At 36.8% G+C, this 12,948-nt stretch overlaps 1 protein-coding gene across 3 annotated transcripts in view; it reads right to left on the bottom strand.

Annotated features, from left to right (window-relative positions):
* RYR2 (ryanodine receptor 2) overlaps positions 1-12,948 on the bottom strand; it is a 731,966-nt gene that overhangs the window by 292,742 nt on the left and 426,276 nt on the right. For all 3 annotated transcript variants that reach the window (XM_078077755.1, XM_078077754.1, XM_078077753.1), the window contains 2 exons: positions 10,625-10,728; positions 5,043-5,126 (listed from right to left, as the gene is read on the bottom strand). In XM_078077755.1, the coding sequence (XP_077933881.1) occupies positions 5,043-5,126; positions 10,625-10,728 (188 nt within the window). The remainder of the gene's footprint in view (positions 1-5,042; positions 5,127-10,624; positions 10,729-12,948) is intronic.

Here is a 12,948-nt window from a genome sequence, read left to right as displayed (position 1 = left end):
ATCACCTTCTTAGCCCATCCCCTCACCCACCTCCCCGTTGGTAACCATCTGTTTGTTCTCTATAGTTAAGAGTCTGTTTCTTGGTTTCTCTCTCTCCTTTTCCCTTTGCTCATTTGTTTTCTTTCTTAAATTCCACATGAGTGAAATCATATGGTATTTGTCTTTCTTTGACTTATTTCACTTAGCATAATACGCTCTAGTTCTATCCATGTTCTGGCAAATGGCAAGATTTCATTCTTTTTTATGGCTGAGTAACATTCCATTGTATATACACACCACATCTTCCTTATCCATTCATCAGTTGATGGACACTTGGGCTATTTCTATAATTTGGCTATTGTAGATAATGCTGCTATAAACATCAGGGTGCATGTATCCCTCAGAATCAGCATTTTTGTATTCTTTGGGTAAATACCTAGTAGTGCAATATCTGGATTATAGAGTAGTTCCATTTTTCTAAATTTATTGATGTGTCTTCACATAGCTGGGTTTTATTTTTGTGGGGTGTGTACAACATGAGTTATCTTTTTGAATCCAATCTGACAATCTCTGTATCTTACCTGAAAAAATAAATCCATTTGCCTTTATTGTGATTATTGATGGACTTGGATTTTCACTGTCATATTTTTATTTTTCAAAATAACTATTCTTGAGGTTCCTCAAAAAGTTGAAAACAGAGCTACTATACGACCCAGCAAGTACACCACTGGGTATTTACCCCAAAGATACAAATGTAGTGATCCGAAGGGGTATGTGTACCCCAATGTTTATAGCAGCAATGTCCACAATAGCCAAACTATGGAAAGAGCCAAGATGTCCATTGACAGATGAATGGATAAAGAAGATGTGGTCTATATATACAATGGAATATTATGCAGCCATCAAAAGGAATGAAATCTTGCCATTTGCAACGATGTGGATGGAACTGGACGGTATTATGCTGAGCGAAATAAGTCAATCAGAGAAAGACATGTATCATATGATCTCACTGATATGAGAAATTCTTAATCTCAGGAAACAAACTGAGGGTTCCTGGAGTGGTGGGGGGTGGGAGGGATGGGGTGGCTGGGTGATAGACATTGGGGAGGGTATGTGCTATGGTGAGCACTGTGAATTGTGTAAGACTGTTGAATCACAGACCTGTACCTCTAAAACAAATCATACATTATATGTTAAAAAAAAGAAGAAGAGAGAAGGAAGGATAAAATGAAGGGGGGGAAATCGGAGGGGGAGATGAACCATAAGAGACTATGGACTCTGGGAAACAAACTGAGGGTTTTGGAGGGGAGGCAGGTGGGGGGACGGGGTAGCCAGGGGGTGGGTATTAAGGAGGGCATGTGTTATAATGAGCACTGGGTGTTATACGCAAACAATGAATCATGGAACACTACATCAAAAACTAATGATGTAATGTATGGTGATTAACATAACATAATAAAATTTTAAAAAAACTATTCTTGATACAAAAGAATATGCTTTAAAGCATTATAATAGAGTGAATTCCATTAATCCACCATGTTAAGAATTAGAATATTATTAATACCACTGTATCTGTGTGCTCCTCATATATATATATACACACACATATACATATTACATATAAATGTTTTGTTTTTCAGTCTTAAAGATAGTATTATACTTTATATAGCCTTGTGGGATATATTCTTTTCCAACCTCAACATTATTTTTTAGGTTCATCTATGTTGCCATTTATGACTAAAATTCATTCATTTTATTATGTGATTATATCCAACTTAATCCATCTTCCTACTGAAAAATATTTCTCCTATTCCTCTCCCTTATTTTTATGCCATTAAAAATAATATTTCTAAAAACAATGGCTTTCATGTTTGTTGGTGTGGACTTTCTCTAGGGCATATATCTAGGAGTGACTGCTGGGTAAGAAGATGTGCAAATGTTTAATTTTATACAATTATGCCAAACTGCTTTAAAAATGATTGTAAACACATTCCAACCTTTTAGACTTGTGTGAATCTACATCCATATCAATCCTTGTTATCAAATTTCTTAATTTTTGCCAATAAATAATAAGATGGTATCTCATGGAAAATTGAGATGTAGTATAGACTGCCAGCAGGTGAATAGTTTCCATTTAATGGTGTCCTTTTAGTGTCCATTTCCCCCATCTATTTTCAAGTAATGCAGAACTACTAAAAGCAACACAAATAAAAGGCATCAGTAAAAAATTATGAAGGCAGAGGAGTTTAATCCATCCCTCAACAAGACTAACTTATTGCAAACCCTATGCTCTATGTATACATTGATCAATCATTTGGTTTCTATTTATCTCAGATTTAGAGATCAGAATTGAGGTGGCTATTACAGAAACATACATCAACCCATTTATTTCAACAGAAAAAAGAAGCCTGACATTTTCTGACCAAAAATAATTCTATTTAAACTGATGGTTTTCACAGTGAAAACTGGTTTTACTAATTAGGTTTTATGGCAAATGAATTCCATAAACTGAATAAGCTAAATTCTGACCCCAAGGGGGGGGGTTGTTTATTTTTTTAAGACTATTTTTTGGAGCAGTTTTATGTTCACAGCAGAATTGAGAAGAAGATACAGAGATATCCTCTGCCTCCACACACAAAGCTTTCCCCATTATCAACATTCTCCAAGCAAAGTGGTACATTTGTTACATACAATTCATGAACCTACATTGAGACATCATTATCATCCATTATCCATTATCATCACCCCTGGCTTACATTAGGTGTTGTACATTTCATGGGTTTTGATAAATGTAAAATGACATTATCTAGTCATTACAGTGTCATACAAAATATTTTCACTGTCCTGAAAATCCCTGTGCTCTGACCATTCATCTCTTCCTACCTCCCAACTCCTGGCAACCACTGATATTTTTACTGACTCTATCGTGTTGTCTCTTCCAGAATGTCATATAGATGGAATCATACAGATTTCATACTTTTCAGAGTGACTACTTTGCCCCAAAGTTTTGACAAGACACACACACTGACACAAACACACACACATAGCACATGATAATAATAGTTTCTTAAATATATTATGCTGGCAAAGGTAATCTGAAATTAGTATTTCCATCTTCTTATCCTTATGTACATCAGGTTAAGTACCTCTAAGTGAATGAGTAGCAGATATAATTACTAGTTTTTGTTGTTGTTTCTCATTTTAATAATGCCTTTATGATATAATTACCAAAAAACTGAGATAGTGAGTGACTTTAATAAGAAGATAATAAATTCTTTCCCAAGTAAGGCAGTTTCTAATTTTTTGCTTTTAAAAAACTGAACAAGGAAGGACATGACTGAGTCATCATGTGATAGGTCATCAAATATGATTTCTGAGGATGAACCACTATTAAGTTCCAGTTCATTGAACTGAATGATTTTTTTTCTATCATTCTTTCAACAGATTTTTTTCTTTGAACTGAATTTTTAATAAAAATATATTTATTTATGTAAACAAAGAATGCAAATGACCCAGAACTTGTCTTTTTATCAATAAATGCTTATACATGGGTATATGATATAAATGGAAAAATAGCTGAATCCATTATTATGCACTATTTCCAATAAAACCTTACTTTTTACATTGATTTTTATCAAAAATGAATATATGTTGAAGACTTGTATACCCAATTAATTATAATACATCAGAAGAAAATGTCAACATTTACTGACTGTGATCACAGAAAACAAAACAAAACTCAATTTAGATTTGGTTATAAAGAAGTATGATCAGAGGGATCAATCAAAATATATTTAACAGGGTAACATTTTGTGAAGGAAATGGATTGGAAATACAATTCAAAGAGAAAAACAAAATGATGCAAAAAACATATTATCAACATTTATATATAGTTTTAAATAGATGATGGTACATATCTAATCACTGAGGATCTGCTTTTATTAGTGATTCTCAAAAATGACAAAGAAGTGTCATTTCAAAATGTAAATACGTGAAAATGCCCTAAAATAGCATCCAATGGAAGTGCTTAAACTTTTGAAGAAAACTTTTAGAACTTAAAAATATGCTACATAGTAACATAGCTTTTACACATTTTTTAACGGAATACCTGAGTAACAGTTTTTGTTGAACTACTTGCATGAACTGGCATCTGCAGAGCAAGCTCACGATTTCTATTTTGATTTTATGTTTATCAGGGGTAACTTGAGGTCAGGGTGATCGATGGAGAGTATGGGGTGGCTGCTTTGCTTTATCCTCATATTACTTAACACATGGCCAGACCTGCCATTTATAAGGCATAGGCCTTGGAAATTAAAACAAACATAATAACATGAAACAGCAATCATTCGTCCAGAACTTACTCATTTAATACCAAACGTTTCCCCATGAAAAAGGTATCACCTGTTAGCAGCTGAGAAAGCTGAAGTTTTGAGAGGTTCAACAGGCTCACGGACAGAGGCTATAGCCCAGTAGGCAAAAATCACCCCTATAGCTTCATGGCCTTAGTTTACTCACCTTAAAGTGGGGATAATAATACCAACTTTATAACTCTTCCTAAAATATGTTCTTTTGGTAACAAATTAAATTAGGGGTGCCTGGGTGGTGCAGTCGGTTAAGCATCTGACTCTTGGTTTCAGCTCAGGTTGTGATCTCAGGGTTGTGAGATCAAGCCCCGTGTCAGGCTCCACAATGGGCGTGGAGACTGCTAAGTTTCTCTCTCTCCCTCTCCTCTGCCCCTCCCCCCACTTGCATTCTCTCTCTTTCTCAAATAAATAAATCTTCAAAAAATCAAATTAAATTATAAAAATATCTTTTGGTGCGAAGTGGAAAACTAGATATAAGCAGTTAGGGATATGGGCACCGGTGTGTTCACACATACCTACATTCAAGAAAAATAACACACTTTTTATAACACACTCCCAATATTTTCTGAGCTTTGTCTCCTCTCAGGGCAAGTCATCTAGGTATCCATCAAGAGGTCCAATCCATTTGCACCCAAGTAATTGAATGCATGATTGAATCAATGCACAGACTATTTAATATTGCTTAGGCATTCAACTTACTTCTTGGGCAGCTTCATTTTTTTCACCTTTTCTTCAGCATGTTCATCTGATATACCCACATGACATCCTAATGCCAGCAAAGTCCTGGAAAACAAAACCAGAGATAAGCTGCAAGAACTCCTTCTCTACCTCCAGAATAACCCAACATAATGGCAGAGGGGAATCAGGTGTAACAGTCCACCTTGAAAGCAGAGCAGAAATTGCCTTTAAAGCAAAGGAAAAACATTTATTTATAAATCAATTACTTTTGAGTAATGAGTAAGTCATTGAAAATTGAAATATCACAAAGAGCAATATATTGAATAGTAAGTCTTTCTCCAATCCCCTCCCTGTAGTCCTGTTTCTTTTCCTAAAGGCACTGATTGCTACTGATTCTTGAATATCCTGCTCTAATCTGTGAAATTACTAACACAAGTTTATGTGTGTGTGTGAGCATGCACACGGGCATGTATATTGTTTCTCTTTCCCCCTTTTACACAATGGGTACATATCAAGAGAGAGTTCTCTGCAATTTTCCATCTTGACCTTATAGCATAACTCTGATATACTGTTCTTTCATATAAAGCTGGTTTATTTTTCAACAGCTCTGAAGTATTCCATTAGTTGGATGTGTCATAATGTTTTTACCCAGTTCTTTGTTCATAGGCTTCTGTTATTACAAACAATGCTGCAATGAATAACTTCATACCTTTAATACATGTACTATATCCTTCATCTGTAGGTTAAAAATTCCTAGACATGGAATTACTGGGTCATAGGGTATTATACATTTTAAAGATTCACAAATACTGTCCAATGTCTACAGAGTCGGTGGTAATTTACATTCCTACCAGCCATGTATGACATTACCTGCTTCCCATACAGTTCTCAAACTGCTTACACTTGGTCAACTGGTAGGTTAAAAAGGCATCAAAAATAAATAAATAAATAGGGAAAAAAAAAAAAGGCATCTCATTAGGGACGCCTGGGTGGCTCAGTCAGTTAAGCGACTGCCTTCACCTCAAGTCCTGATCCCAGATCCTGGGATCAAGTCCCACATCAGGCTCCTTGCTCAACAGGGAGCCTGCTTCTCCCTCTGCCTGCCACTCCCCCTGCTTGTGCTCTCTCGCTCTGACAACTAAATAAAATCTTTAAAAAAAGAGAGACAGAGAGAAAATTCTCATTATCATTTTAGTTTGTATTTTTTTTAAGATTTTATTTTTACATAATCTCTACATCCAACATGGGGCTTGCATTTGTAATCCCAAGATCAAGAGTTGCACACTCCACCGACTGAGCCAGCCAGGCACCCATGTATTTTTCTTAAAATAAGTGTATTTGAGCACCTTTTTCATATGCTTGGTATCTGTACTTACTTTTTTTCTGTGAAAACATTCTTTGTTCAACTTCCCATTAGATATGGGTTTTTAATTGCATTTTAGAAGCTCTTCCTGTGTCTGAGATTGAGTTGAAAATATTTTTCTCTAGTTTGTCTTTTTACTTCCTTTATATTATTATCTCCGAGCAGAATTCCAAATCTGTTTTTATGTAACCGAAATTTTACATCTTTTCTTATGGCTTTTGGGTTTTATATGGCACTCAGAAATTCCCCATTTGTAAAATCATTTAAAGGAGAATGTCCATGCTTTCCTGTGAGGGGGTGATGGGGAAGGGATTCTATTAGCTTAAGGAAAGCTTAACTTTATTTTTTTTTCCAGACGGATATCTATTCTCCACAAAATATTTACTAAATAATCCATCTTTTACCCCTGGTTTGAAATGCAACCTTTATTAGATACAAATTCCCCATATGTTTTTAATCCTTTAGGGACTTTCTAGTCTAGAAACAAATCTCATTTTCAAATGACATATCAGGGTCCCTGTTTGCCAGGAACTTACTTGTCCATTTTTTAAGATACTCTATTTTTTTCCTCCCCTGAATGACCTTCGGTTGATTTTTCCCAAGAAAGATCCTTACAATTCACATGCACTCCCTTTAGAGTCCTCCAGGTTTATATGGAACAACGTGACTTTACTATCCATGACAAGGAGTGGTTTCTCCTATCTCAAAAGAATAAGATACAATGGCTTATCCTTTTTGGGTTACAGAATTTCTAGGGTCTAGTCAGTTCCAGTAGGGATATGGCAAGTATCTACAATTCACTTACACTCATCCTCCACAACATCTGAAAAATGAAAATCTGGAGACAGAGAGACAGATGGTATAAGTAGACAGAGCTGCATGTATTTATACATACACTGTTATCACATTAAATTTTAGGTTATACATGTCAAAATGAAGATGACCCTGTGAGATTACCCTCCAAGCGTTAACCTGCATAACTATGGATAGATCAAGAACTGACCGAAGCTGTAAAATTACCTAAATAAACCTTCTCTTTTAGACAAAAATCATGCCTCTTCCTTAACTACTTTTCTCCCTTCCCTATTGCTCTCCTTGGTGTCCCTGTGTCCTTATGCCTCCCATCCCTCCCTACATATATATACAAACACATTGCATTTCCCAAAATCAATTTTAAGGAAAAAAACTACTTGACCAGAAGAAAAATATTGTTCTAGTCTTGCTCTATTTTTGTTAACTTCCGAAGAAAGATTCTATGAAAGTATATGAGCTATTAAGAATCCTTATAACATTCATTTCCTAAACGTAAGTCATTTATTCAAAAGTTAAGATCTGGAATTCAGAAATTACTTAAGTAAAGCAGAAATTAAAACTTTAGTGACACTGGTTAAATTGGGAGTGGGCTGACAGGCATGCTGTAAGCACTGGGTTGTCCTGAGAGAGGGTGCTGGAAGTTTTGCAGGGCTCTGCAATACACAGATGGCCAGCAAATCTGAAGCTGTCTTTCCCAACAATTTACATGACAAAAAAAAAAAAAAATCACAGAAAGAGCATCTAAAATTCATATTCACATGAAATCACCTTTCAATCCAAAATAAGGGATATTCTGGAGTAAGCTTTTGCTTATTTGTTACTTGGCACTCCTCAGAATCCAAATGAATAAAGTTTTGATCCTTCCCATGAATTTTTTTATAGATTTTATTTATTTATTTGTGGGGGGGGGAGAGAGAGATGGAGGGAGAGAGAGAGTGCAGAAGCAGGGGGAGCAGCAGGCAGAAGGAGAGGGAGAAGCAGGCTCCCCATGAGCAGGGAGCCTGACATGGGGCTCAATCCCAGGACCCTGGGATCGTGACCTGAGCTGAAGGCAGAAGCTTAACTGACTGAGCCACCCAGGTGTCCCCTTCCCATGATACTTTTATGGGGTGTGTCAGACATATGGTGTTCAAAGCTTGATCAGCATTATCATTTAGTCCCCACCACAATTCCATGAAGCAGATACACCATGACCCCCACTTTACGGATGGAAGAAAATCTAAGGTTCGGAAAATCTAAGACTCCCTTTGGAGCAGCAAGTCCTTGACCCCATACCATCTAACACCAGAGCCTGTGTTCTTACTTACTCTGCTCTGGGGGCTACCAAGTAAACACGGTTCTAATGGTAATACAGAAAGAAACTACCGTGCTTACTCTCAACTAGGGAGAATGGGATAAGTGTGAATTTTGGAGAAGTAGGGGTTCTCCCTGTTCTAATTTAAATTTTAAAGAAATAGGTTAAATCAGCTCATTGTAAAATCATAAAATATTGAGGATTAGCTCATGGAAAAGGTCATTAGCATTGACCATGGGCTACAGCACAAGGGTACATGCAGTGTGATGATTGATCAAACCAGCCCCCAGTCCCTCTTAGGAATGAGATCAGATTACATGCAGTCAGACTCCACACACTATGCAAATACAGAGTTTTCTCCACTTCATTGCTTCCTGGGATCTGTCCTTTGCAATAGCTGGCTTAGTTGTCAATCACTAAAATTATAGGGAATGTACTACAAATTTAACTAAATCATCTTAGACCATGACCTTTCAATAAAACATTTCATTGTAAAAGATGAGCAAATGGTGAGCTGCTGTGAATCACTTATTGAAATGTACAAGCCCCTCATCAAGAATACAAAGGGAGGCAGGGGATCCTAAACACGAGGTACACAGGTCATAGCCATGCATTATGCATTCTTCATCACAGGCAAGCTCTGTCAATTTTTATCTCTGGGAGGTTCTCAATTTACTTGATTTGTATATATTTCCCTTTCCTTTTAAATTACTAGTAGAACCTAAACTCACTCTATGCCCAATATGTTAATTTCTGTAATAATTATTACAATCACATCTTTGAAGAAATACCCCTGAACCCAAAACCTAGAGTTTGACACAATGATGAAGTTTTATGATCTGGGTCCTTGGTAAAATCACTTCAAGGAAGTAACTCCTTACTCTTAACAAAACTGAAACAAACAAAAATGTTCACAAGTATATAAGCCTAATACAAACATGCATTAGGGTAAGTGACCTATTTGAATAAATCTGGTTCTAGAGGCCACCAAGGATAGGAAACGAATTAAAGAAACATTATAGCTTCTTAAAAATATTTTCTGAACTTTCCTTTTCTTTTGAGAGGGAGAGAGAGCAAGAGTAGGGGCAGACGGAGAGGGAGAGAATCTCATGCAGGCTCCATGTCCTGAGATCATGACCTGAGCCAAAATCAAGAGTCAGATGCTTAACTGACTGCGCCACCTAGGCACCCCTTTTATAAACTTTTTATATTAAAATTTAAAATTACTTTCCTTCCTTTATTTTACCCCACCTCATTCTTTCATTTGCAATGGTAAGTGGCAAATTTCCTGAACACAATTGACAGTGTCACTGAAAAGCAAATCTGCCTTTAAAGATAACATGCAAATTGCCTAAGGCAGCTTTTTTCAACGTGCGATCATTCCTCGGGCAGGCAAACGCGCCCCCTCCCAAAAAAAATAAGATGGTATGGTAAAAACAAGGTACTCTCTGGAAGAAAAAAAAAAAAGGTGGTAAATGGATTCCATCCCATTTTAGAGATTCACAGCACTAAAAAATCCATCAGTAAAATAAACAATTATTTTAACTCAGCATCTTTAAAATATATTAGAGCAGTGTTTCTCAAACTATCTGTGATGAAGGGCCAATTTTCTTTTAATTTCCAGCCTATTGTGGTCTGATTCTCTGATAAAATACAATAAAACTTGTTAGAGAAAATTAAAATTTTTAAATGAAGACATATAAAATATAAGCCTACAATTTATAAATTATGAGATACAATAAGACATAAAATTGTTCCCTTAAATTGGTATAAAAGTTTCTCAACACTTACTATTAGTATCTTTACTTATGTTGTCACAAATCAAAAGCAATTTGTGAACAGACCTGGTCCCTGGCCCACACAGCAAATAGCACTGTACCTGATCACAGAACCCTCGTATTCTGTAATACCCAAAATATCCATAGAACACTCTTTGGTAAATACTTTATAAAGCATAAAGATGTAAAATAGCAGGGTCAAAAGTCTAATTCCCAACAAATATTGATCCAATCCACCTGTGATTATGAAAAGTTCTGAGTTAATTAATTTAATTCTAACTGAAGTAAAGTGTATTGATACCTTGTTTGTTTCAGGTCAGGCAGATCAGAAAATAGGAAAAGGTAAGAAACTCACTTCAGGGTCTCAAGCGACATCTGTAAGTTGTAATTGCGTTCCTGTTCAGGCAGCTTGGAGAATTCCACCAGACATGGGTGTTGTCTCTTATTGTCATCTCTAACCTGAAACAGGACAGAAAATCCTCATAATAAAAATCTCCAATTTCAGACACCAGCAATGGCAACCCAACTGCGTGGCAGGAAAATGAAGGGGAAAAGCAAGAAGGATGGTTCAGCTTATCACCCCAGCAAAGCTGTCCCTGTTAAGCCTAGGCATGCTAACATTTGCGGTCAGTGGTAAAACCTGGCATTATCTGGGCCCCGTTCTGTTCGGTACAGTTCCTGGCCCCAGGGCCCATGCCTGCTCTACCCTGACACCCACATGCTCACCCCCCAGCCCCTCCAGCATTTGCTTAAATCTTACTTCCTCAACCAGGTTCATCCTGTCCCCCTTCCCAATATGGCCAACTGCCCACTCACCCTACACTTTCATTTTCTTCCGTAACAAATTCCACCTGCTGGCAGAACCAGACACTTACTGGTTTAGGGTCTATCTCCTAGCACTAAAATGTAAGACCAAAAAAAGAGGGATTTTGTTCTCTTTTCTTCTTTGATGTATTCCCAGCACCTAGAACATGCCTAATACATGGCAGGCACTCAACAAATGTTTCATGTATTGAAATGAAGTCTACGTAAGAAAGGTGTAGTGTTGACTTAGTTTTAATGTGTAGTAATCTTACGTGTTTAGAGCCAAACAGACTAGAGATGTCCATCGACAATGTGACTGATCTAAAGTCTTTGCAGGGGTTCCAGCTATGCATTTCACCCCCTGTAACTTGCAGATATTGCAAATTATTCCCTTACCTTAACAAAATCAGTTAGCCTCATTCAGGCACTTTTCATACTAATCCTTGAAAGTGTGTATTAGCCATCAGAGTAAACAAAATCCAAGATTTTAGGAATGAATTAATGAGAAAGATGTTCTAGATCCTTGCACTAGTAGATAGATTATCTTCTTGGAGTCCTAAATGACACAGCATTACCATGTGGTAGCTCCTAGATGACAGCCATGTGCTGTTGGGGTACAAAATTACTCCATGAGAATAATTTCCAGGTTCTAGAAATGCCACCTAAAAAGTATGCAAACCTAAGCAAGGACTTTTTTATTTTTATTTCTTATTTTTTTATTTTTTTTAAAGATTTTATTTATTTATTAGACAGAGAGAGACACAGCGAGAGAGGGAACACAAGTGGGGAAGCGGGGAAGAGAGAAGCAGGCTTCCCACTGAGCAGGGAGCCTGATGTGGGGCTTGATCCCAGGACCCTGGAACCATGACCTGAGCTGAAGGCAGATGCTTAACGACTGAGCCACCCAGGCACCCTGCAAGAACTTTTTAAAACTCTTCAGGTCATTGCTAAGTTAAAAATAACATATTATTTCTTCTTCCTGGTGATCTTTACAATTGAACAGGACTTACACAAAAGCATGTATCATACATACTTAATTAAATGGGTAGATCCATACATGAAATATAGAATTACAAAATTTCACTCTGAATTCTAAACATCAAAGCAGAAATGAAGGTGTCCAAGTCCTGAAATAATCTACTCCCCATTTATGTAATGTCCACTTCGCCTCTCTTCTCTACATGGGAGAATCACGGACACCACTGTCCTCTCAGGTGTCCAAGCAAAAACCAGAAACTTGCGCAGATTTCCTTCCCTCTATTCCCCACACCCCAAACGTGAACTCTAAAACATGTCTCGCAATCATGTTTCCCCTTCCCCACTGCCAGGCACACATTTGTGAAACTCTTGCTGTCTCCTACCTCAGCCACTCTAAGAGCATTGGCAAGTCTTACAGTGAAAACAGTTCTAGAGTAAAAGCTAGAAAATCTGGATCCCAGTCCTAGCTCCTCATGAGCTCTGTGACTGTCAAGGCCCAACTCTCAGAAATGTCATCACCAGCAAAACTGAAATAACAGCCCTGTGTGCTATTATGAAAATTTAACCCAATAAGCTGAGAGAGTGTATGTGAAAATGGGAAGCTCTAAATAAATATATAAACATGAGGAAGTAGTGTGGGGTATCATATGGTATTCACCACTAACACTATAAAAAATGTTCTTTATTTAAAGCTCAATGCAATAAACTATGACAGGGTGAATGCACTCATTTCTACATTCAGTCAAATATAAGAAAGTGTTATAAACTTTGGGATACCTAGACTAATAATATTATAAAAATAAAAGTATTGCCACAGTCCTGCCAAAAATAGGTATATGATACACTGAATTACATAGGAAATTTTTTAATATAAATTTTATTGGGGCGCTTGGGTGG

This window comes from Halichoerus grypus, chromosome 7 (assembly GCF_964656455.1).
Source record: "Halichoerus grypus chromosome 7, mHalGry1.hap1.1, whole genome shotgun sequence".
In the NCBI taxonomy this organism is placed as follows: Eukaryota; Metazoa; Chordata; class Mammalia; order Carnivora; family Phocidae; genus Halichoerus; species Halichoerus grypus.
This window is presented reverse-complemented; position numbering and strand designations above follow the sequence as displayed.